The following is a 27,821-nucleotide window of genomic DNA, read 5'->3' as shown; positions in this document are numbered from 1 at the left end:
GGTGCTGCAGAGTCATCCGCACTCTCCCGCCCGTTTGGGAGCTTTGGTATAATCCCCATGGTCCTTACGGAGTCCCCAGCATCCACTTAGGACGTTAGAGAAAATAAGAATTTACTTACCGATAATTCTATTTCTCGTAGTCCGTAGTGGATGCTGGGCGCCCATCCCAAGTGCGGATTGTCTGCAATACTGGTACATAGTTATTGTTACCAAAAAAATCGGGTTGTTACTGTAGTGAGCCATCTTTTCTAGAGGCTCCTCTGTTATCATGCTGTTAACTGGGTTCAGATCACAAGTTGTACAGTGTGATGGGTGTGGCTGGTATGAGTCTTACCCGGGATTCAAAATCCTTCCTTATTGTGTACGCTCGTCCGGGCACAGTATCCTAACTGAGGCTTGGAGGAGGGTCATAGGGGGAGGAGCCAGTGCACACCACATAGTCCTAAAGCTTTCTTTAGATGTGCCCAGTCTCCTGCGGAGCCGCTATTCCCCATGGTCCTTACAGAGTCCCCAGCATCCACTACGGACTACGAGAAATAGAATTATCGGTAAGTAAATTCTTATTTTTCTTTTGTTGTGGAACTACAAGGCCCAGCAAGCCTCCCCAGCTTGCTGGTACTTGGAGAACCTCAAGTACCAGCATGCAGGGAAATAACGGGCCCGCTGATACTTGTAGTTCTACAATAACAAATAATAACCAAATAAAAACACAACACACACACCTTGAAAGTAAAAATGTATTAAAATACATTTACACATTCACACATACTTACCTCCATCCCACGCCGGTCACGTCCACTTGTCCAGTAGAATCCAATAGGGGTACCTGTAAAATGAGAGAGAGATTACTTATCTACTGTACATCCCACTCCGATCATGTCCACTTGCTCAGTAGAATCCAATAGGGGCACCTGTAAAAATGAAAATAAATACTTACAGAAGGGGGGGGGGGGAGATCTTCAGCCCCCCCTGTAGCAGATCAGGGTGTGGGCCTGCCCTTTACTAGCAACACGCCCGGCTCGCTCAGTCACTGACAGTGGAGCCGCCTGCTCCCTGTTGCTTAGTAACGGGATGCCTGGCAACATTAGTCTGAGCGCCCGAAGGGGAAGGGCAGCACCGCCGCCAGGAAGGAGGGGAAATCGGGGCAACAGGCGGCAACGGAGCCGGTGTCCCAGGACAGCAAGGATTTCAACCTGCTACAAATACGGGATCTGGAGGGCCAGGTGGAGAGGTGAGCACTGCGGGGACTTGCAAGCTGCGCAACATTTTGAGATGAGAGAGAAAGAGAGAGAGAGAACTCACCCCTCACTCCTGCTTCAGGGCTGTCGCTCCAACGCCAGTCACAGCCGCCGGGACCCGCCGCCACTTCCGCCTCCAGCATTGCATGGGTGATTGGACAGCGGATCCAGCACTGGATCCGCTGCCCAATCACAGGTGCATCGCTGACATGGGGGTGGTGTCCCTGTCAGCGAGGCACTTGTTTAAGTGCCGCTTTCCCCATCTCTTTTCTTGGGCTTTTACAGCCCAGTGTTTGTACCCACCCCCCGCTCTGCCCCGTTCCCATTATCTATGGGAGGCACTACTATCAGTGCTTCCCAAAGTAATTTAAACACCTCAAATTATTACAATTAAATAAAGAAGATCTTTATGACACAGACTATGGTGGTTATTCCGAGTTGATCGCTAGCTGCATTTGTTTGCTCTGCAGCGATGAGGCAAAAAAAATGCACTTCTGCGCATGCGTATGCGGCGCAATGTACTATTACAACGAACAATGTAGTTTCACACAGGGTCTAGTGAAGCTTTTCAGTCGCACTGCTGGCCGCAGAGTGTTTGACATGAAGTGGGTGTTTCTGGGTGTCAACTGACCGTTTTCAGGGAGTGTTCGAAAAAACGCAGGCAAGCCAGGAAAAACGCAGGCGTGCCAGGAAAAACGCCTGCGTGGCTGGGCAAACGCAGGGCGTGTTTGTGATGTCAAAACAGGAACTGAGCAGTCTAAAGTCATCGCAGGCACTGAGTAGGTTTTGAGCTACTCTAAAACTGCACAGAAAAACTTTGCCGCCGCTCTGCGATCCTTTCGTTCGCACTTCTGCTAAGCTAAAATACACTCCCAGTGGGAGGCGGCATAGTGTTTGCATGGCTGCTAAAAACTGCTAGCGAGCGAACAACTCGGAATGACCACCTATGTGTCATAAGTATCTTCTTTGTATGATTTTTAATAATTATCTCCCCTGACTGCATGTCCCTGGAGTATACGGATCCGTCAGCCACTAATACAGTTGCTTCTGACGAGGAACCTACAACTCAGGTTGATGTCCCTCACCTAGTGGAGGATATTAAGCTGATTCTACAAATTTTATGATGATGTCAATCCCACCTCTGCGTCTAAGAAACCCGATAAGTTTAAACGTCAGACGGTAGCTAAAGTAGTCTTACCGCATTCTGACCATTTAATAGACATACGTCAGGAACCCTGGTCTTCTCCAGGAAAAAATTATCCCTGTCTAAAAAGATGCTAGCTCGTTATCCTCTCCCTGCTGAGTTGTGTAACAAGTGGGAAAATTCACCGCCGGTGGATTCCCATGTCACCCTTCTTGTGGTGTCATCTACAATACCTGTCACCACGGTCACTGCACTGAAGGAACCGACAGATAAGTGTGTGGAAAGGTGCCTGAAGTCTATTTACTCCCTTATAGGTGCTGCACATAGACCCACTATAGAAGCCTCTTGGGCCGCAAAAGGAATTGAAGCATGGGTTCAAGCAATAGTGGAAGAGCTGCCTCAGGATATATCTGACACTGCCAGACAATATCTGTCTCATATTACCACCGCCTCCCATTATATTCAGGAGGCGTCCTCTAAGGCAGGAGTAATGGTGGCCAAGGCTTCGACTACGTCCATCCTGGCTCACCGAATTATGTGGTTGAGGTCCTGGAAGGTGGACCTGGACTCCAAAAAGATATTGGAGGTACTCCCTTTTAAGGGAGACATCCTCTTTGGGGAAGATCTGAATAAGATTGTGACTGACTTAGCGGCTGCTAAGAATGCTTTTCTCCCGAATACTAACCCTTCAACACAGATGGCAAAGAGTACTACTTGTCTGTCCTTTTGACCTCAAGGGAAAGCATACCTGAGATAAACTCATGCACCCAAACCCACTAAGCCCAAAGCAAAACAATCCTGGGCTGCCCATCAGCCTGCTTCCAAACAAGACAAGCCTGCTGCATGACGGGGTGGGCCTGCCCCTGGGGGATCCCAGGGTGGGAGGCCGACTTCTACAGTTCACCCTGGTCTGGTTAAAGACCACTTCAGACACATGGGTGAGAGAAGTCGTCTCTCATGGGTACGCAGCCCCTTTCAAGAGATGTCCCCCTCGCCAGTTCTACACGACAGTTATTCCTTCGGATCAGTTGAAGGCGCAAGCTCTACAACTGGTTGTGCGTTCCCTCCTGGGTACAGGAGTGGTACTGCCCGTACCCCTGTCCCAGAGAGGCAGAGGAAACTACTCGACCCTGTTTCTAGTCCCGAAACCCAATGGGTCTTTCCGACCTATACTCACCTCAAATCACTGAACAAATTTGTGAGAGTGTACAAGTTTCCCAGGGAAACACTGCGCTCAATTGTGCTGGCCATGGATCCCGGAGACTATATGGTATCCCTGGATATACAAGATGCCTATCTGCATATACCTATTGCCATATCGCATCAGCAATATCTGCGGTTTGCTATTGGCAACCTTCACTATCAGTTCCAGGCTCTGCCATTTGGACTGGCCAAGGGTCCTCGGATCTTCACCAAGGTTATGGCCGTGATGACGGCTCATCTCTGTCGTCAGGTAATCAGGATCCTGCCGTATCTGGACGACTTGCTGATCCTTGCGAACTCCCAAGATGTCCTCCTCAGTCATCTGCAACTGACGGTACGCTTCCTACAAGCCCACGGGTGGCTCATCAACCGGAAGAAGTATTCGCTGGTCCCTTCTCGAAGCATGGTATACCTGGGGGTACTGCTGGAGACACACAGCGAAAGACTGCTTCTGTCTCCAAAGAAAGTCCTGTTCAAGTACAATCAGACAATGCCACCACGGTGGCATACATGGCATACATAAACCATCAAGGCAGCACGCGAAGCCGCATGGCAATGATGGAAGTGTCAAAAATCATTTTATGGGCGGAACACCATCTGCCAGCAATATCGGCAGTGTTCATTCTGGGAGTCCTCAACTGGGAAGTGGATTTCCTCAGTCGTCAGGACGTGCATGCCGGAGAGTGGAGTCTTCATCAGGAAGTCTTTCAACTCCTAGTGGACAAGTGGGATCTACCAGATGTAGACCTGATGGCATCTCGACACAATCACAAAGTTCCAGTCATCGGATCAAGAACAAGGGATCCTCAAGCAGCGTTCGTGGATGCACTGACAATTCCATGGAACTTTTGGCTGACCTACGTGTTCCTTCCAGTGTCACTTCTGCCCAGAGTACTACGTAAGTTCAAGCAAGAAGGAGGAATACTACTTCTAGTCGCTACAGCGTGGCCCAGGCGACATTGGTTCTCAGACCTGCAGGGACTATCAATGGAGCGTACGCTTCTACTTCCTCAATGCCCAGACCTCCTCGTTCAGGGCCCTTGTGTCTACCCGGACCTGGCCAGACTGGCTTTGACGGTGTGGCTCTTGAAGCTTCACTCCTGCGGGGCCAAAAGATTCTCCGAGGTGGTTATCCAAACTATGCTAAAGGCCCGCAAGCCGGCACGGATTTATTATAGAGTCTGGAATTCTTACTTCACCTGGTGTACTGCTAAGAATTACGATGCTTACAAGTTTAGTACTTCCAGATTTCTGGCTTTTTTGCAACAATGCCTGGATTTAGGACTTCATCTGGCCTCCCTCAAGGGTCACATATCTGCCTTGTCAGTGTGGTTTCAGAGAAAAATTGTGTCTATACCTGACGTTCATACATTCACTTAGGGTGTACTGTGGATTCAGCCTCCCCATGTCCCTCCTGTGGCTCCATGGGATTTGTCTGTTGTCCTGTATGCCCTGCAAGATTCTCCATTTGAACCTCTTGAGTCAGTGGACCTTAAATGGCTTACGGCTAAGGTCCTTTTATTATTGGCTATTGCCTCTGCTAGAAGGGTATCGGACTTAGGCGCTTTGTCCTGTCATCCACCCTTTTTGATATTTCATCGTGACGGAGCAGTTCTTCGAACTCGCCCTGGTTATTTACCTAAAGTGTTTCCGGCCTTCATCTCTTCTAACTTGTCCTCCAAAGAGCGGTCGTTGGATGCGGTAAGGGCTCTCCAGATGTACGTGGAGAGAACTGCCTCTATTAGAAGGTTAGATGCCCTTTTTATACTGTTTGGTTTCCACAAATGTGGCTGGCCTGAGAATAAGCAAACCTTGGCCAGATGGATTAGAATGGTGATTGCACAAGCTTATGCGCAGGCTGGGCTCCCAGCTCCTGTTGCTATTAAGGCCCATTCTACTTGATCCGTAGGACCTTCTTGGGCGGCCTGCCTCGCCGATCCGCAGAACAAATGTGCATGGCGGCTACGTGGTCCTCAGTGAACACGTTCATTAGGTTCTATGTCTTTGATACTTCCGCCTCCCAGGATGCTTCCTTTGGATGCTGGGTTCTCATACCCTCTAAGGTGAGTCCCCTCTCTTGAGGATCTGCTTTAGGACATCCCTGATGTATTCCCTGTGGAACACAGTGTACCATGCTGCAGAAAAGGAGATTTATGGTAGACTTACCATAGTTAAATCTCTTTCTGTGAAGTACACTGGGTTCCACAGGGCGCCCACCTTGACGCACTTAGCTTCTATGGGTTTGTATGACATTAGCTTCTAGTCCCTTCTCCTGTTGTGAGAACATGGTTCTATGTGACTAACTTCTGCCTTCTCTTTTACCTACTTCTGCATTGAACTGGTTAACAAAACTGAGCTCACAGTGCCTGGAGGCGGGGGTTATAGTGGAGACCCTGCAGTGCATCCTGGGACAGTATAAAGATTTAGCCTGTTGGTGCCTCTGGACCAAGATCCATCTCTACACCCCGATGTATTTCCTGTAGAACCCAGTGTACCTTGCAGAAAGAGATTTATCTATGGTAAGTCTACCATAAATCTCCTTTTTTAATTCAAAAAATAAAAACTAGACCATAAAAAAAGAGAGTAATTCCTGTCATTGGTCTTTTGTAGCGGTTATTACTATATATTAAGGCATACCAATGAAAAATTAAGTTTTAAACAGTTTTATTTAAAAACATTTCAATAGGAGTGCCCCAATACAAAAGTCTTTTCTCATTTGTACTTTGACATAGTTTCCCTGACTCTTGGGAGCACCACCAACCACATCTATTGTCCTCAAATAAGGCTCAATTCAACACATGTTGGTTATTATAATACCAATCATCCACACATCATCCACACATATACTGTATGTGATTGTTATCAGATTAGCACTGTGCCAAATCAAATCCCTCCCTGTCATTTCCCCAATTCTCCTTCCTGCAATATTTGTGGCAATATTTATCTCCTTACTCTACTGTCTATGTCAGTCTCTGTGCTCATTCCTACAGTGGTTGGCCAGGACCAAAGCTACTGAATGGGTATGGAGGCATCAATGTATAAATTCCACCTAGGGAGGCAAAAGCCGGTTTAACACATACAGTAAAAGTTTAATTTACACATTGCACCTAAACCTGTATTTTAAATAAAGCTGTGTCTTGTACTTATCTGATCAAAAAATCATTTTCCACATCATAGCTGGATAGTTTTTGTGCCATTTGGAAAATTCCAAACATACTTTAACTGATTTATGAAGAGTGAACTCTTTTTTGTTCATACTCTCCAATATGTTATGATATGGGGCCTAATTCAGATCTGATCGCAGATGTGCTAAAGTTAGCACATCTACGATAATTTACTCTGACATGCGGGAGACGGCCAGCACAGGGCTAGTCCGCCCCGCATGTCAGGCCCTAACCCCACCCCCGCACAGGTACAAAAGCATCACACGGCGGCGATGCTTTTGTACCTGACGAGTAACTTCCTGCTAGTGCAGCTCCTGCGCGCTGGCAGGCTGCTACCCGCTGTGTCCCAGGTCACAGAGGCTGCGTGTGAGACGTCCCGCAGCCCAGAGCCGGATTAAGGGGGGTTCACAGGGGGTAAGTAAAACCCAGGACTCCTTAATTCTGGGGACCCCCAGACTGAAGCTGCTCTGACACAGCTGTCCTCTGTGCCTGTACACCTTCTCTCTGCACGAAGGGTTACACACAGTGGTGCACTGCACACATCTGCAGGAGAAGCTGCCTGGATTTTAGAGACCACGGCTCCTCCCATTTCCTCCTCACTTGTGGCACATGTCTTGTCCCAGAGTACTGCTATGTCTAGATCGTGCTCCCTCTCTGGGGGTCAGATACTACACCTGCATGCCAGGAAGACGGTTACACAAGCTGGTGTGACTGGAACGTGTCAGCTATGTGGAAGAGAATACTGAAATGGTTCCCATTTATTACAGTATGCACAGTATAAGGTGAGCTGTGCCTCATGGAAGGGGGGTTATAGAGATTACAGAAGGGGCTGTGTATGTACTTTGTATTGCGTGATTGTTTCCAACTGTGTGTTTCTAGCTTGTGTATAAGCATGTGTTCCTCACATCATGCTGTATGCAGATACTCCAAATAAAGGCAGAACAGAGATTTGGTTTGAGCACTGGCGTATATATAATGGGTGCAGTGTGTGCGGTGCACACGGGCCCCCGGGATCCAGGGGGGCCCACACTGCACACCATGCACCCTTTAACTGAAATACTTACCCTCCCGAGTCCCGCGGTGCAGCAGCAGTGCTGCCGAAATCACTGGGAAAATGGCGTGCAAATGCGCAGTAGGAAATTCACTAGGAAAATGTCCACCGCACCATTTTCCTGGAGATATGTGCTTGCGCTGTAGACTCTGGGACAGCGGTAGGGTCCCCTAGGGACCCAAGTGCACCAAAGTGTACACAGCGATGCCGGCTAGAGATGAGGGGGCCCAGCCAGAGCCTGCACACGGGTCTCCTCCTCTCTAGAAACGCCCCTGGGTTTGAGGAATACATTTTTGGGGTTTCAATTTCCAAGGCATCCATCCCCAGATAGCAGCTTTCAGTGTCTTTCACAATATGAAAGTAGAATTTAAGCTCCACATAGATCGCACCCTAGGCTGGATCTCTGTACCTGGTGGATATTGGTGGGTTACTGAACTGTACTTATAAAGGTGCGTCCTACTCATTGCTGATTCTTAGTCCGACTACTGTATATTGCCAACCAGCATCTGGCAGTAACAGTTGTTCCCATGCTGCCCAAGAAGAGACTCTGGAGTCTGGACCCCTGCTGCAGGAGTGCAGGTAGGACCTGCGCTGCTGATTTATGGAGGTGCAGGGTGTGGAGGCACACACAAAGCCAGCACAGCAAGGGAAGCGGTGCTGATATGAGGGGGAGGGCCTCCCTGTTTTATGTGCCCCAGGCCCCCAAAGGCTTAATCCGGTCCTGACGCAGCCGCAGCGGCCTACCCCCCCAATGGTCCGTACACGCACTCCACAAAGTAATTTAGACAGCGATTGCTGCAGCGATGCAGTCTGAATTATCCCCATTGTACAGAGCAGTGATAAAACTTTACTCCAAGATTTGCAGTTAATTACATTGTACATTATTTACATTGATTCTTGATTCCAGAATGGCTTCTATCACGGGTTCTTGTTTTGAGGAACAGGCTCCTTTATGCAATTTCTATTGGGTGCAATGCATCTATTACTTCTTGTTTATTGAGTCAACTGTGTTAATCTTTGCACTGTAAAATTATATTTGTCTATAGTCACTTTTTTAAAATAAAGGCAGATAATACAATATGTATTATTTTCAGCTACTATACTGCTTTTTTTCTTCTGATAAGGAATGACATTTAAAACATGTTTATAAATATATGAGTGATAACTGTATGTGAAAAAGTGATACTGTATGTTTGGTGCATAAAGCGAATAAGAACCTTGGGCCTAATTCATATTTGTACGCATATGCATTACCAAGTGCGATTGTCTAGGCTACGGAATTGATAGTGTTAGTAATTGAAGCTGTCACCCAGAAATGAAAAAAGATGCCTATCGGAGCTATTGCAAACTCATTTGCAACTGCGTGCACATTTGCAGCCTACATGCAAAAATGAGAAACATCGGGGCTAAGGGTTGGTCTGTGGCTACACGGACTGGACACAGCAGTAGCGACTCAGATGCCATGTTTTTGAACGTATGAGTTTGCAGCCGTCAGCACATTCATGCCCCGAAAACAGCAATGACTGCCTGCGTTTTCCCAACCCGTGCCCATTAATTCCCTAACCCTGCATACAAACATGAATTAGGTCCTTTACATTATGTCAATTTTTGGTACTTGTATTCTACAACTATTATCTGTCTGCCACTATATCATATTCATGCTGTCTCTAATCACCACAAGTCACTAAGTTGACTTTGGTACATTAATTATATTATTACATTTTCGAGAGGTGAGACAAGTTCATTCTCCATACAAGCAGAGACTTACTGCATGCTAATTTTCAACTCTGCATATTTCTTGTCACATTTTCATGTTCCCTGAACCCTGAATTAAAGTCTGCAATCAAGAGCTGAGCCTGTCAAAAACAATACACATGTTACATCTATTCCCAGTCACATTGTGCATTCCATATACAGAAGAAGGCTATAAAAGATTACTAGGGAAGAGTACTTCTCATTTTATTTCCCATTGTTTTACAGATTGCCCTCAAAGACTATTTGGGGTATCTTTGTCTGATGTCATTGCTCAGGATCGTGTAGAACGCCAGCGTGTTTTTCCTGTTCGGAACCGCAGGGCATTTGCTGAAGTTGAGAGCAGTGTCCTGAGTTTTCTGGTCCAAACGCAACGCACTTCAACTCCAAGCACATTAATGGACCTGCCACTATCATCCACATTCAGGGACAGCATGACCCATCCCAGGAGAAGGGTGAGAATGGATCACAATATCCATGTTTTGCAACATTTCTACATTTCTAATATATTTCCTATCACTTATTTTAACAACGTACCTTAAGATTTACTGTACATACTTCTCTCTGTTTACAATGAATAGAGTACTTGCTTGCTGAATGTTGTTTTTGGTCAGACTATACTTCCCTGTTGTACAAGGGCCATATTGTGATGATGAGTTATCTTTAACAGCAGCCAGCATTAATGCATTAATTCTAGTGCTAGAAGTCAGATAATGAAACGGTGAGAAAACCTTCATTCATATTGCAGGTGCACATATGTTTAAAAATGGGATAATCAATACATAAAAGAGGTAGAATCTTGCAATCCCAGCAGGGACTATTCGCACTGCATTTTATTCAGTGTATCTATTTATAAATGCACATACGTATATATATTAGAGATGAGCGCCTGAAATTTTTCGGGTTTTGTGTTTTGGTTTTGGGTTCGGTTCCGCGGCCGTGTTTTGGGTTCGAACGCGTTTTGGCAAAACCTCACCGAATTATTTTTGTCGGATTCGGGTGTGTTTTGGATTCGGGTGTTTTTTTCCAAAAACACTAAAAAACAGCTTAAATCATAGAATTTGGGGGTCATTTTGATCCCAAAGTATTATTAACCTCAAAAACCATAATTTACACTCATTTTCAGTCTATTCTGAATACCTCACACCTCACAATATTATTTTTAGTCCTAAAATTTGCACCGAGGTCGCTGTGTGAGTAAGATAAGCGACCCTAGTTGCACTGCAGTGTCACGCAGGATGTCCCTTCCAAAAAACCCTCCCCAAACAGCACATGACGCAAAGAAAAAAAGAGGCGCAATGAGGTAGCTGTGTGAGTAAGATTAGCGACCCTAGTGGCCGACACAAACACCGGGCCCATCTAGGAGTGGCACTGCAGTGTCACGCAGGATGGCCCTTCCAAAAAACCCTCCCCAAACAGCACATGACGCAAAGAAAAAAAGAGGCGCAATGAGGTAGCTGACTGTGTGAGTAAGATTAGCGACCCTAGTGGCCGACACAAACACCGGGCACATCTAGGAGTGGCACTGCAGTGTCACGCAGGATGTCCCTTCCAAAAAACCCTCCCCAAACAGCACATGACGCAAAGAAAAAAAGAGGCGCAATGAGGTAGCTGTGTGAGTAAGATTAGCGACCCTAGTGGCCGACACAAACACCGGGCCCATCTAGGAGTGGCACTGCAGTGTCACGCAGGATGTCCCTTCCAAAAAACCCTCCCCAATCAGCACATGATGCAAAGAAAAAGAAAAGAAAAAAGAGGTGCAAGATGGAATTATCCTTGGGCCCTCCCACCCACCCTTATGTTGTATAAACAAAACAGGACATGCACACTTTAACCAACCCATCATTTCAGTGACAGGGTCTGCCACACGACTGTGACTGATATGACGGGTTGGTTTGGACCCCCCCCAAAAAAGAAGCAATTAATCTCTCCTTGCACAAACTGGCTCTACAGAGGCAAGATGTCCACCTCATCTTCACCCTCCGATATATCACCGTGTACATCCCCCTCCTCACAGATTATCAATTCGTCCCCACTGGAATCCACCATCTCAGCTCCCTGTGTACTTTGTGGAGGCAATTGCTGCTGGTCAATGTCTCCGCGGAGGAATTGATTATAATTCATTTTAATGAACATCATCTTCTCCACATTTTCTGGATGTAACCTCGTACGCCGATTGCTGACAAGGTGAGCGGCGGCACTAAACACTCTTTCGGAGTACACACTTGTGGGAGGGCAACTTAGGTAGAATAAAGCCAGTTTGTGCAAGGGCCTCCAAATTGCCTCTTTTTCCTGCCAGTATAAGTACGGACTGTGTGACGTGCCTACTTGGATGCGGTCACTCATATAATCCTCCACCATTCTATCAATGTTGAGAGAATCATATGCAGTGACAGTAGACGACATGTCCGTAATCGTTGTCAGGTCCTTCAGTCCGGACCAGATGTCAGCATCAGCAGTCGCTCCAGACTGCCCTGCATCACCGCCAGCGGGTGGGCTCGGAATTCTGAGCCTTTTCCTCGCACCCCCAGTTGCGGGAGAATGTGAAGGAGGAGATGTTGACAGGTCGCGTTCCGCTTGACTTGACAATTTTGTCACCAGCAGGTCTTTCAACCCCAGCAGACCTGTGTCTGCCGGAAAGAGAGATCCAAGGTAGGCTTTAAATCTAGGATCGAGCACGGTGGCCAAAATGTAGTGCTCTGATTTCAACAGATTGACCACCCGTGAATCCTTGTTAAGCGAATTAAGGGCTGCATCCACAAGTCCCACATGCCTAGCGGAATCGCTCCGTGTTAGCTCCTTCTTCAATGCCTCCAGCTTCTTCTGCAAAAGCCTGATGAGGGGAATGACCTGACTCAGGCTGGCAGTGTCTGAACTGACTTCACGTGTGGCAAGTTCAAAGGGCATCAGAACCTTGCACAACGTTGAAATCATTCTCCACTGCACTTGAGACAGGTGCATTCCATCTCCTATATCGTGCTCAATTGTATAGGCTTGAATGGCCTTTTGCTGCTCCTCCAACCTCTGAAGCATATAGAGGGTTGAATTCCACCTCGTTACCACTTCTTGCTTCAGATGATGGCAGGGCAGGTTCAGTAGTTTTTGGTGGTGCTCCAGTCTTCTGTACGTGGTGCCTGTACGCCGAAAGTGTCCCGCAATTTTTCTGGCCACCGACAGCATCTCTTGCACGCCCCTGTCGTTTTTTAAAAAATTCTGCACCACCAAATTCAAGGTATGTGCAAAACATGGGACGTGCTGGAATTTGCCCATATTTAATGCACACACAATATTGCTGGCGTTGTCCGATGCCACAAATCCACAGGAGAGTCCAATTGGGGTAAGCCATTCCGCGATGATCTTCCTCAGTTGCCGTAAGAGGTTTTCAGCTGTGTGCGTATTCTGGAAAGCGGTGATACAAAGCGTAGCCTGCCTAGGAAAGAGTTGGCGTTTGCGAGATGCTGCTACTGGTGCCGCCGCTGCTGTTCTTGCGGCGGGAGTCCATACATCTACCCAGTGGGCTGTCACAGTCATATAGTCCTGACCCTGCCCTGCTCCACTTGTCCACATGTCCGTGGTTAAGTGGACATTGGGTACAACTGCATTTTTTAGGACACTGGTGAGTCTTTTTCTGACGTCCGTGTACATTCTCGGTATCGCCTGCCTAGAGAAGTGGAACCTAGATGGTATTTGGTAACGGGGGCACACTGCCTCAATAAATTGTCTAGTTCCCTGTGAACTAACGGCGGATACCGGACGCACGTCTAACACCAACATAGTTGTCAAGGACTCAGTTATCCGCTTTGCAGTAGGATGACTGCTGTGATATTTCATCTTCCTCGCAAAGGACTGTTGAACAGTCAATTGCTTACTGGAAGTAGTACAAGTGGGCTTACGACTTCCCCTCTGGGATGACCATCGACTCCCAGCGGCAACAACAGCAGCGCCAGCAGCAGTAGGCGTTACACGCAAGGATGCATCGGAGGAATCCCAGGCAGGAGAGGACTCGTCAGACTTGCCAGTGACATGGCCTGCAGGACTATTGGCATTCCTGGGGAAGGAGGAAATTGACACTGAGGGAGTTGGTGGGGTGGTTTGCGTGAGCTTGGTTACAAGAGGAAGGGATTTACTGGTCAGTGGACTGCTTCCGCTGTCACCCAAAGTTTTTGAACTTGTCACTGACTTATTATGAATGCGCTGCAGGTGACGTATAAGGGAGGATGTTCCGAGGTGGTTAACGTCCTTACCCCTACTTATTACAGCTTGACAAAGGGAACACACGGCTTGACACCTGTTGTCCGCATTTCTGGTGAAATACCTCCACACCGAAGAGCTGATTTTTTTGGTATTTTCACCTGGCATGTCAACGGCCATATTCCTCCCACGGACAACAGGTGTCTCCCCGGGTGCCTGACTTAAACAAACCACCTCACCATCAGAATCCTTCTGGTCAATTTCCTCCCCAGCGCCAGCAACACCCATATCCTCCTCATCCTGGTGTACTTCAACACTGACATCTTCAATCTGACTATCAGGAACTGGACTGCGGGTGCTCCTTCCAGCACTTGCAGGGGGCATGCAAATAGTGGAAGGCGCATGCTCTTCACGTCCAGTGTTGGGAAGGTCAGGCATCGCAAACGACACAATTGGACTCTCCTTGTGGATTTGGGATTTCAAAGAACGCACAGTTCTTTGCGGTGCTTTTGCCAGCTTGAGTCTTTTCAGTTTTCTAGCGAGAGGCTGAGTGCTTCCATCCTCATGTGAAGCTGAACCACTAGCCATGAACATAGGCCAGGGCCTCAGCCGTTCCTTGCCACTCCGTGTGGTAAATGGCATATTGGCAAGTTTACGCTTCTCCTCCGACAATTTTATTTTAGGTTTTGGAGTCCTTTTTTTTCTGATATTTGGTGTTTTGGATTTGACATGCTCTGTACTATGACATTGGGCATCGGCCTTGGCAGACGACGTTGCTGGCATTTCATCGTCTCGGCCATGACTAGTGGCAGCAGCTTCAGCACGAGGTGGAAGTGGATCTTGATCTTTCCCTAATTTTGGAACCTCAACTTTTTTGTTCTCCATATTTTATAGGCAGAACTAAAAGGCACCTCAGGTAAACAATGGAGATGGATGGATTGGATACTAGTATACAATTATGGACGGACTGCCACGGTTAGGTGGTATAAAAAAACCACGGTTAGGTGGTATATAATACAATTATGGATGGACGGACTGCCTGCCGACTGCCGACACAGAGGTAGCCACAGCCGTGAACTACCGCACTGTACACTGGTTGATAAAGAGATAGTAGTATACTCGTAACAACTAGTATGACACTATGACGGTATAAAGAATGAAAAAAAAACCACGGTTAGGTGGTATATATTATAATAATACAATTATGGATGGACGGACTGCCTGCCGAGTTCCGACACAGAGGTAGCCACAGCCGTGAACTACCGCACTGTACACTGGTTGATAAAGAGATAGTAGTATACTCGTAACAACTAGTATGACTGACTATGACGGTATAAAGAATGAAAAAAAAACCACGGTTAGGTGGTATATATTGTAATACAATTATGGATGGACGGACTGCCTGCCGACTGCCGACACAGAGGTAGCCACAGCCGTGAACTACCGCACTGTACACTGGTTGATAAAGAGATAGTAGTATACTCGTAACAACTAGTATGACTGACTATGACGGTATAAAGAATGAAAAAAAAACCACGGTTAGGTGGTATATATTATAATACAATTATGGATGGACGGACTGCCTGCCGACTGCCGACACAGAGGTAGCCACAGCCGTGAACTACCGCACTGTACACTGGTTGATAAAGAGATAGTAGTATACTCGTAACAACTAGTATGACACTATGACGGTATAAAGAATGAAAAAAAAACCACGGTTAGGTGGTATATATTATAATACAATTATGGATGGACGGACTGCCTGCCGAGTGCCGACACAGAGGTAGCCACAGCCGTGAACTACCGCACTGTACACTGGTTGATAAAGAGATAGTAGTATACTCGTAACAACTAGTATGACTGACTATGACGGTATAAAGAATGAAAAAAAAACCACGGTTAGGTGGTATATATTATAATACAATTATGGATGGACGGACTGCCTGCCGACTGCCGACACAGAGGTAGCCACAGCCGTGAACTACCGCACTGTACACTGGTTGATAAAGAGATAGTAGTATACTCGTAACAACTAGTATGACACTATGACGACGGTATAAAGAATGAAAAAAAAACCACGGTTAGGTGGTATATATTATAATAATAATACAATTATGGATGGACGGACTGCCTGCCGACTGCCGACACAGAGGTAGCCACAGCCGTGAACTACCGCACTGTACACTGGTTGATAAAGAGATAGTAGTATACTCGTAACAACTAGTATGACACTATGACGACGGTATAAAGAAAGAAAAAAAAATACCACAGTTAGGTGGTATATATTATAATAATAATACAATTATGGATGGACGGACTGCCTGCCGACTGCCGACACAGAGGTAGCCACAGCCGTGAACTACCGCACTGTACACTGGTTGATAAAGAGATAGTAGTATACTCGTAACAACTAGTATGACACTATGACGACGGTATAAAGAATGAAAAAAAAACCACGGTTAGGTGGTATATATTATAATAATAATACAATTATGGATGGACGGACTGCCTGCCGACTGCCGACACAGAGGTAGCCACAGCCGTGAACTACCGCACTGTACACTGGTTGATAAAGAGATAGTAGTATACTCGTAACAACTAGTATGACACTATGACGACGGTATAAAGAATGAAAAAAAAAACACGGTTAGGTGGTATATATTATAATAATAATACAATTATGGATGGACGGACTGCCTGCCGACTGCCGACACAGAGGTAGCCACAGCCGTGAACTACCGCACTGTACACTGGTTGATAAAGAGATAGTAGTATACTCGTAACAACTAGTATGACACTATGACGGTATAAAGAATGAAAAAAAAACCACGGTTAGGTGGTATATATTATAATAATAATACAATTATGGATGGACGGACTGCCTGCCGACTGCCGACACAGAGGTAGCCACAGCCGTGAACTACCGCACTGTACACTGGTTGATAAAGAGATAGTAGTATACTCGTAACAACTAGTATGACACTATGACGACGGTATAAAGAAAGAAAAAAAAATACCACGGTTAGGTGGTATATATTGTAATACAATTATGGATGGACGGACTGCCTGCCGAGTTCCGACTGCCGACACAGAGGTAGCCACAGCCGTGAACTACCGCACTGTACTGTGTCTGCTGCTAATATAGACTGGTTGATAAAGAGATAGTATACAATACATACAACAATATACTACTATACTGGTGGTCAGGCACTGGTCACCACTAGTCACACTGGCAGTGGCACTCCTGCAGCAAAAGTGTGCACTGTTTAATTTTAAATTAATATAATATTATGTACTCCTGGGGGCTCCTGCTATAACAACCTGCAGTGCTCCCCAGTCTCCCCCACAATTATTATAAGCTTTGCCTTTTATACATTGATGTGCAGCACACTGGGCTGAGCTGAGTGCACACAGACTGAGTCACACTGTGTGACTGGCTGCTGCTGTGTATCGTTTTTTTTCAGGCAGAGAACGGATATAGCAGAGAACGGATATATTATATTAAAATAAATAAAAGTTAACTAACAACAACTGCACTGGTCACTGTGGTAAACTCTGTCTGACTCTGCACAATCTCTCTCTCTCTTCTAATCTAATTTCTAATGGAGAGGACGCCAGCCACGTCCTCTCCCTATCAATCTCAATGCACGTGTGAAAATGGCGGCGACGCGCGGCTCCTTATATAGAATCCGAGTCTCGCGAGAATCCGACAGCGTCATGATGACGTTCGGGCGCGCTCGGGTTAACCGAGCAAGGCGGGAGGATCCGAGTCTGCTCGGACCCGTGAAAAAAACATGAAGTTCGTGCGGGTTCGGTTTCAGAGAAACCGAACCCGCTCATCTCTAATATATATTATATATATCCTATATATTTGGCCAAGTCTGTGATTCTGTGCCTGGCCGTAACACTGGGTGGAGTTACAGTGCTGGGCGGAGGCAACGGCCTCTGCTCTGTGCCAGCACACCACTAGGGAGGCTGAAACAATCCCCAGGGAACAGCCGCCACTGGACGGACGCCTTACCGTGGCTGGCCAAACAAGAGCGGGATTAACTGGTGGGGGGGTGGGGGGGGGGTGGAGGGTCACTACCCCGGATCCAATCAGCCGGAGCTCTGTCCCCATTCAGGTTGCCGGGGCAGGAGGGATCCACGCTGGTGGGGGCGGAGTGCGGCCTGTGCATGCGGCTTCCTCCTCTCGGGCAGCACGGTCGAGCAAACTCCAGCCTCCGCTGCTACCAGGAGAGATGCTGCTGGCGGCGGAGGCTGGAGATTGCTTGACCGCGCTGCCCGAGAGGAGGAAGCCGCATGCACAGCCCGCACTCCGCCCCCGCCAGCGTGGATCCCCCCTTCCCCCGGCAACCTGGTCTCCTCTCTCCCTGCTGCAGCGCTCCCATTGCCTGTGTGACCGGCCCAGGTGAGCAGCGCTTGCAGCGGGGAGGAGTGGTTGATGGTGATGGTCATTTGGGGGGGTGATGGTTATTGGCGGGGGGGGGGTGATGATAGTTATTGGCGGTGCCCCCCGTGCAGGTCTCTGTGGAACGAGGTGACATTCACCAAAAGCCTGTTGCCTAAATGCTGCAGCCTAAAAAGCCAGAATGACTCTCACAATGAGTCCTACTCCGCCAGCCCCCCACCCCTCCCACACCCCTCCCACACCCGCATCACCCCTGCTCCCAAACCCCCACCCATGGCACCCCCACCCCTCCGCTACGCACAGCACTCCTGCTCCCGCACCCCCACCCCTCCCCAACCTGCAGCACCCCACCCTCGCACCCACCTCCCACCCAACTGCACCACCCTGGCAACCGGCCCCCTCCCCCACCCGCAGTACACCAGCACCCGCCCCCCCCCCCCAACACCCATGCACCTGCACCTCCACCACACGCAACACCCCCACAGCCGGCCTTCCCCAACTGCGGTAACCCCACACCCGCCTCTCACCCACCCACAGCACCCTCGGATCCCCTCCCCCATCCGATCCATCCCCGCACCTGCCCCTCCCCTACCTGCAGCGCTTCCGGACTGCAACCACAACCCCACAGCCGCCAGTCCCCCACCCACAGCACCTCCGGCCCCTCCCCCACCCCCATCATCTATAGACACCTTCCCCCATTCATGGACCTACCACACCTTCCCCTCCACCACCCCCAGCACCTCTGGACCACCACCCACAGCACCTCAGGACCCCCTCCCCCATCCACGGCTCCCCTGCAGCCACACGCAGCATCTACATACCCCATCCCGCACCCACACCTCCCCCACCCGCAGCACTTCTACAATCCATCACCCAACCCCCCCCCCTGAAACCCCACCTCCGCCTATGCACCCCCACTACCACCCCTCCCTCATCCAAAGCATCTACATCCCCCATCCGTCCCATCCCACACCCACACCTCCCCCACCCACAGCACTTCTGAAACCCATCACCTAAGCTCACCCCCCCTGCATCTCCAAACGCGCACCCCTACATCGCCCCTCCCACACACACATCACCTCCATACCCCCTCCTTCATCCACAGTCCCCCGCACCCACCCCTCCCCCACTAACAGCATCTACACTCCCATCCGCACCCGCCCCTCCCCCACCCGCACCTCTAGACCCCATCCGCCCCCCCCTTTACACCTACCCCTCCCCCACTCACAGCACCTCTGCACCCTTTCCGCCATCTGTTCCCCTGCACCCACCCCTCCCCCACCCGCAACACCTCTGGACCCCCTCCCACCCCCACCCCTCCACCACACGTAGCACCTCGGACACCATCCGCAGCCGCTACAAGTGATTCCCTGATTCGGGGTGATCAGCGGCACAGATAGGCACCTCCTCCTCACTGAACCCACCCCCTTTCCACCCCCCCCCCTCCACACACACACACACACTGAACTTCTGTGACTGTAGTTGCTACCAATGGACATTGGATTAATAAGAAACACTAATACTGTGACCATTATAAGTCTAAGCGACACTGCTACCTGTGGCCATTGTGTATAAGTGGTGCTTCTACCTGTGGGCACTGTGTGTATAAACACAGCTACTACCTGTGGCCATTGTATGTAGAACCAACTCTCCTACCTGTGGGCACTGTGTGTATAAGCGACACTTCTACCTGTGGCCACTGTGTATAAGTGGTGCTGCTACCTGTGGGCACTGTGTGTATAAACACAGCTACTACCTGTGGCCATTGTATCTAGAACCAACTCTGCTACCTGTGGGCACTGTGTGTATAAGTGACACTGCTACCTGTGGCCACTGTGTATAAGTGGTGCTGCTACCTGTGGGCACTGTGTGTATAAACACAGCTACTACCTGTGGCCATTGTATCTAGAACCAACTCTGCTACCTGTGGGCACTGTGTGTATAAGTGACACTGCTACCTGTGGCCACTGTGTATAAGTGGTGCTGCTACCTGTGGACACTGTGTGTATAAACACAGCTACTACCTGTGGCCATTGTATCTAGAACCAACTCTGCTACCTGTGGGCACTGTGTGTATAAGCAACACTGCTACCTGTGGACATTGTGTATAAGTGGCGCTGCTACCTTTGTGTGTAGAACCAACTCTGCTACCTGTGGGCACTGTGTGTATATGCGGCTCTGCTACCTGTGGGTATTGTGTGTATACACGCCTCTGCTACCTGTGCCCATTGTGTGTATAAGCGCCTCTGCTACCTGTGGCCACTGTGTGCATAAGCGCCTCTGCTACCTGTGGGTATTGTGTGTATAAGCAGCTTTGCTACCTGTGGCCACTGTGTGTATAAGCGCCTCTGCTACCTTTGGGCACTGTGTGTATATGCGGCTCTGCTACCTGTGGGTATTGTGTGTATACACGCTTCTGCTACCTGTGCCCATTGTGTGTATAAGCGCCTCTGCTACCTGTGGCCACTGTGTGTATAAGCACCTCTGCTACCTGTGGGTATTGTGTGTATAAGCAGCTCTGGTACCTGTGGCCACTGTGTGTATAAGCGCCTCTGCTACCTGTGGGCACTGTGTGCATAAGCGCCTCTGCTACCTGTGGGTATTGTGTGTATAAGCAACTTTGCTACCTGTGGGTATTGTGTGTATAAGCGGCTTTGCTACCTGTGGCCATTGTGTGTATAAGCGCTGCTGCTACCTGTGGCCACAGCACTTTGGTGTCTTATCTATAGCAGTATATACTACACTTTATTATTTATTGTGCCCTGCGGACACTCTGCACGCCCTCACAAAGGGCTACGCCCCCTTGACAATCGCACGCCCTTCCCCCTTGCAATATTTACCCACTGCCATAAAAACAATTTTAGGTAATATTCCATATAATAACAATTATAGCACAGTTGAAGCCCGTGCAGGGGTTACCGGGTCTTAGCCTCTTGCAACGGTATTTTCTCTCTAACACCATGCCTCTCTTTATCCTCTCCCTACCACCCTGACTCTCCCTATCCTTTACCGATCGCACAGCGCTTCTGTACAGTTCCTCTCCCCCCCCCCACGCCTCTCTATCTTTTCTCAACCAGACACCATTTCTGTATGCCCTCTATACTGCCCTGCGTTTCTGATTCTGTTACCTACCGGCCTGCGTATGTTCAAAGGCCTGCAGGGGTTAACGAGGCGTAGCCCCTTCCGACGGTGTGAAGAGTGCCCGTAGGGCGCGATGAATCACCTAGTATATATATATATATATATATATATATATATATGTTAGAGATGAGCGGGTTCGGTGCTCAGTGTGCTGAAAATATCTACGTTCTCTGCCTGAAAAACGCTCCATATCTGTGCTCAGTGTGCTGCAAATATCTGTGCTCAGTGTGCTTTATTGTGGGGACTGGGGACCACCAGTATTATATAGTAGGAGGACAGTGCAGAGTTTTGCTGACCAGTGACCACCAGTATTATACGTTCTCTGCCTGAAAAACGCTCCATATCTGTGCTGCATTGTAGTATATAGTAGGAGGACAGTGCAGAATTTTGCTGACCAGTGACCACCAGTATTATATCAGTACGGTACAGTAGTCCACTGCTCTACCTACCTCTGTGTCGTCAAGTATACTATCCATCCATACCTGTGGTGCATTTTAGTTGTGCGCAGTATATATAGTAGGAGTACAGTGCATAATTTTGCTGGCCACCAGTATAATAAGATTTTAAACCTACCGGTAAATCTATTTCTCCTAGTCCGTAGAGGATGCTGGGGACTCCGTAAGGACCATGGGGGATAGACGGGCTCCGCAGGAGATAGGGCACCTAAAAAGAACTTTGACTATGGGTGTGCACTGGCTCCTCCCTCTATGCCCCTCCTCCAGACCTCAGTTAGAGAACTGTGCCCAGTGGACAATACAAGGCAGGATTTAGCAATACAAGGGCAAGATTCATACCAGCCCACACCAATCATACCATGTAACCTGGAACATACATAACCAGTTAACAGTATGAACAAACGACACTAACGGTCCAAGACCGATGTCAACTGTAACATAACCCTTATGTAAGCAACAACTATATACAAGTCTTGCAGAGTTTCCGCACTGGGACGGGCGCCCAGCATCCTCTACGGACTAGGAGAAATAGATTTACCGGTAGGTTTAAAATCTTATTTTCTCTTACGTCCTAGAGGATGCTGGGGACTCCGTAAGGACCATAAGGTTAATACCAAAGCATCCAATCGGGCGGGAGAGTGTGTATGACTCTGCAGCACCGACTGAGCAAACGCTAGGTCCTCATCAGCCAGGGTATCAAACTTGTAGAATTTAGCAAAAGTGTTTGGCCCCGACCAAGTCGCCGCTCGGCAAAGTTGTAATGCCGAGACGCCTCGGGCAGCCGCCCATGAAGAGCCCACCTTCCTAGTGGAATGGGCCTTAACCGAATTTGGTACCGGCAATCCAGCCGTAGAGTGAGCCTGCTGAATCGTATTACAGATCCAGCGAGCAATAGTCTGCTTCGAAGCAGGAGCGCCAATCTTATTGGCCGCATACAGGACAAACAGTGCCTCTGTTTTCCTAATTGTATCCGTCCTGGCTACATAAATTTTTAAGGCCCTGACTACGTCCAGGGATCTGGAATCCTCCAGGTCACTTGTAGCCACAGGCACCACAATAGGTTGAGTCATATGGAACGAAGAAACCACTTTAAGCAAAAATTGCGGACGTGTCCTCAATTCAGCTCGATCCACATGAAAAATCAAGTATGGGCTCTTGTGTGACAAAGCCGCCAATTCTGACACTCGCCTTGCTGATGCTAAGGCCAACAAAATGACCACCTTCCAGGTAAGAAATTTCAACTCCACCTTGTTAAGCGGTTCAAACCAGTGTGATTTTAGGAACTGCAACACCACGTTCAGGTCCCATGGTGCCACTGGAGGCACAAAATGGGGCTGGATGTGCAGCACTCCCTTTACAAACGTCTGGACTTCTGGAAGAGAAGCCAATTCCTTCTGAAAGAAAATCGAGAGGGACGAAATCTGTACCTTAACAGAGCCTAATTTCAGGCCCATATCCACTCCTGTCTGTAGGAAGTGGAGAAGACGACGCAGATGAAAATCTTCCGTAGGTGCATTCTTGGTCTCACACCAAGACACATACTTTCGCCAGAGACGGTGATAATGTTTTACCGTCACCTCCTTCCTAGCCTTTATTAAAGTAGGGATGACCTCTTCCGGAATCCCCTTTTTCGCTAGGATTCGGTGTTCAACCTCCATGCCGTCAAACGTAACCGCGGTAAGTCTTGAAATACACAGGGCCCCTGTTGCAACAGGTCTTCCCTCAGAGGAAGAGGCCAGGGATCTCCTGTGATCATCTCTTGTAGATCCGAGTACCAGGCCCTTCGAGGCCAGTCTGGGAAAACGAGTATCGTCTGTACTCTTCTTCGTCTTATGATCCTCAACACTTTTGTGATGAGAGGAAGAGAAAGAAACACGTAGACCGATTTGAACACCCACTGTGTTACCAGAGCGACTACTGCTACTGCCTGAGGGTCCCTAGACCTGGCGCAATACCTCTGAAGTTTTTTGTTGAGGCATGACGCCATCATGTCTATTTGAGGAGTTCCCCAAAGACGTGTTACGTCTGCAAAGACTTCTTGATGAAGTCCCCACTCTCCTGGATGGAGATCGTGTCTGCTGAGAAAGTCTGCTTCCCAGTTGTCCACTCCCGGAATGAAGACAGCCGACAGAGCGCTTACATGATTTTCCGCCCAGAGAAGGATCCTTGTGGCTTCCGCCATCGCGACTCTGCTTCTTGTCCCGCCTTGGCGGTTCACATGAGCCACTGCTGTGCCATTGTCTGATTGAATCAGAACCGGTAGGTTTCGAAGAAAACTCTCCGCTTGTCGAAGGCCATTGTAAATGGCCCTAAGTTCCAACACATTGATGTGTAGACAGGACTCCTGGTCTGACCAGAGACCCTGAAATTTTTTTCCCTGTGTGACCGCTCCCCATCCTCGGAGGCTCGCGTCCGTGGTAACCAGGATCCAATCCTGAATTCCGAACCTGCGACCCTCCAGGAGGTGAGCACTTTGCAACCACCACAGGAGGGACACTCTGGTCCCTGGGGACAGAGTTATTTTCCGATGTAAGTGCAGATGGGACCCGGACCACTTGTCCAGAAGATCCCATTGAAAAGTCCTTGCATGGAACCTTCCGAAGGGAATGGCCTCGTAGGCCGCCACCATTTTCCCCAGAACTCGAGTGCATTGGTGAACTGACACCCTTTTCGGTTTTAGCAGGTCTCTGACCATGTTCTGGATGTCTTGGGCTTTCTCTATTGGGAGGAAGACCTTCATTTGTTCCGTATCCAGTATCATACCTAGGAACGGTAGTCGAGTTGTCGGAATCAACTGTGACTTCGGTAGATTTAGAATCCAACCGTGTTGCTGGAGCACTCTCAGAGAGAGCGCCACACTGCAAAGCAATTTCTCCCTTGATCTCGCTTTTATCAGGAGATCGTCCAAGTATGGGATAATTGTGACTCCATGCTTGCGCAGGACCACCATCATTTCCGCCATTATCTTGGTGAAAATCCTCGGGGCCGTGGAGAGTCCAAACGGCAACGTCTGAAATTGGTAATGACAATCCTGTACAGCGAACCTCAGGTATTCCTGATGGGGGGCATATATGGGGACATGAAGGTATGCATCCTTTATGTCCAGAGACACCATAAACTCCCCCTCCTCCATGTTGGCTATTATCGGTCTGAGAGATTCCATTTTGAATTTGAATCTTTTTATGTACAGGTTTAGGGATTTCAGATTCAAAATAGGTCTGACCGAACCGTCCGGTTTCAGGACCACAAATAGGGTTAAGTAGTAACCTCTTCCCTGCTGGTGCAGGGGAACCTTGATTATCACTTGCTGTACACACAGCGTTTGAATTGCAGCTAACACTATATCCCTTTCTGATGTGGAAGCTGGTAGGGCCGATTTGAAAAATCGGCGCGGGGGCACCTCCTCGAATTTCAATTTGTAACCTTGGGAAACTATTTCCAACACCCAGGGATTCAGGTCCGAACTGACCCAGGCCTGACTGAAAAGTCGAAGACGTGCCCCCGCCGGTGCGGACTCCCTCAGGGGAGCCCCAGCGTCATGCTGTGGGTTTTGGAGCAGCCGGGGAGGACTTTTGTTCCTGGGCACCTGCCGAAGCAGGTGCTCTCTTGCCTCTGCCCTTGATCCCCGACCTCTTTTAGACTTGTGCGACCGAAAGGACTGCATCTGATAGGGTGTTACTTTCCTTTGCTGTTGGGGAATATATGGTAAAAAATTTGATTTACCTGCTGTAGCTGTGGAAACCAGGTCCATCAGCCCATCCCCAAACAATACATCACCCTTATAGGGTAGTACTTCCATATGTTTTTTGGAATCCGCATCACCCGTCCATTGGCGAGTCCATAAGGATCTTCTCGCTGAGATAGACATGGCATTGGCCCTAGAAGCTAGCAATCCAATGTCCCTTTGAGCATCCCTCATAAATAAGACTGCGTCTTTAATATGGGCTAGAGTTAAGAATATAGTATCCTTATCCATATTATCAAATTGATCTGTCAGCTCATCTGTCCTAGCTGCAATTGCGCTACCCACACATGCCGACGCAATTGTCGGTCTTAGCACAGCACCCCGTATGAGAATAAATACACTTTAAGGTAGTCTCTTGCCTGCGATCTGCAGGGTCCTTAAGGGCCGCTGTGTCAGGAGACGGTAGCGCCACTTTCTTGGACAAGCGCGTCAGGGCCTTGTCCACAGTGGGGGTGATTCCCAAATCTCCCTGTGCTGCTTAGGGAAGGGGTATGCCATATAAATTATTTTGGGGATCTGCGGTCTCTTATCCGGAGTCTCCCAAGCTTTTCCAAAGAAATCATTCAATTCATGAGATGTGGGAAAGTTAATAATCTGTTTCTTTTCCTTAAACATGTGTACCCTTGTGTCGGGGAGCGAGGGTTCATCCTCAATATGCAACACATCCCTTATTGCCACAATCATACACTGAATGGTTTTAGTCACCCTAGGGTGCAATTTTACTTCGTCGAAGTCGACACTGGAATCAGAATCCGTGTCGGTAGTAGTGTCTTGTGTTAAGGGACGCTTTTGAGACCCCGGCGGGCCCTGTGAGTCGGTCCAATCCGAGGATTGACCCCCTGATGTCCCCCCTAATTCAGCCTTATCAAGCCTTTTATGCAAAGATGCCACACTTGCATTCAACATATGCCACATGTCCATCCAATCCGGAGTCGGCACAACCGACGGGGACACACCACTCATTTGCTCCACCTCCTCCTTGGAGAAGCCTTTGGCCTCAGACATGTTGACACACACGTACCGACACCCCCCACACACAGGGATTAACCTATAAGGTGACAAAACCCCAACCAGGCTCTAAGGAGAGATAGAGAGAGAGTATGCCAGCACACACCAGCGCTTAAAAACACTGGAAGAAACATGACCAGATAGCGCTTTTCTATATATAATATGCCAATTCCCACTCACTGCGTCGCTAATGTGCCCCCCTCCTCTTTTTTCCAGCCTGTGAAGTTCAGCAGGGGAGAGACCAGGGAGCCAGCATTTTGCTCATGCAGCTTCTGTAGAGAAAATGGCGCTGGTTAGTGCTGAGGATCAAGCCCCGCCCACCCGACGGCGGGCTTCGGTCCCAGTGATTTTTCAATAAAAATGGCGGGGGATCATAGATTTACTGCCTCCGCAGCCTAATCAATCTGCATTTGCCCAAATGTGAGGTTTATTGCTGCCCCGGGCGCCCCCCCTTCGCCCTTCAACCTTCATTGCTGCTCTGTGTGTGTGACTGGGATCAATGGCGCGCAGCTTACCGCTGCGCGCCTTACCTCATGAAGATCTGATGTCTTCTGCCGCCTAAGATGTCTTCTGCCTTCTCATCCGGCTTCTATCTTCGGCATCTGTGAGGAGGACAGCGGCGCGGCTCCGGGATGAACCCCAGGTGAGACCTGTGTTCCGACTCCCTCTGAAGCTAATGGTGTCCAGTAGCCTTAGAAGCAGTGCCCAACTTGACAAGCCAGCTTTGCTTCTCTCTCCTCGCTCCCACGATGCAGGGAGCCTGATGCCAACAGGACTCCCTGAAAATAAAAAACCTAACAAAATTAATCTTCAACAGAAAACTCTGGAGAGCTCTCTGCAGTGCATCCATTCTCCTCTGGGCACAAGATCTAACTGAGGTCTGGAGGAGGGGCATAGAGGGAGGAGCCAGTGCACACCCATAGTCAAAGTTCTTTTTAGGTGCCCTATCTCCTGCGGAGCCCGTCTATACCCCCATGGTCCTTACGGAGTCCCCAGCATCCTCTAGGACGTAAGAGAAATAATATATAGCAGTACGGTACAGTAGTCCACTGCTCTACCTACCTCTCTGTCGTCAAGTATACTATCCATCCATACCTGTGGTGCATTTTAGTTGTTGTGCGCAGTAGTAGGAGGACAGTGCATAATTTTGCTGACCACCAGTATATAATATATAGCAGTATGGTACACTAGGCCACTGCTCTACCTACCTCTCTGTCATCAAGTATACTATCCATCCATACCTTTGGTGCATTTTAGTTGTTGTGCGCAGTAGTAGGAGGACAGTGCATAATTTTGCTGACCACCAGTATATAATATA

The 27,821-nt window shown here is 48.6% G+C and overlaps 1 protein-coding gene across 1 annotated transcript in view; it reads left to right on the top strand.

The window, feature by feature from the left end:
* Positions 1-27,821, top strand: part of LOC134949800 (rho GTPase-activating protein 6-like) — a 612,536-nt gene that overhangs the window by 30,266 nt on the left and 554,449 nt on the right. The window contains exon 4 of the mRNA XM_063938526.1: positions 9,781-10,007. Coding sequence (XP_063794596.1) covers positions 9,781-10,007 — 227 coding nt within the window. The remainder of the gene's footprint in view (positions 1-9,780; positions 10,008-27,821) is intronic.

The sequence above is a fragment of the Pseudophryne corroboree genome, chromosome 8, assembly GCF_028390025.1.
Source record: "Pseudophryne corroboree isolate aPseCor3 chromosome 8, aPseCor3.hap2, whole genome shotgun sequence".
Taxonomy (NCBI): Eukaryota; Metazoa; Chordata; class Amphibia; order Anura; family Myobatrachidae; genus Pseudophryne; species Pseudophryne corroboree.
Note: the sequence above shows the minus strand (reverse complement) of the source record. Positions and strands in the feature narration are given on the sequence as shown.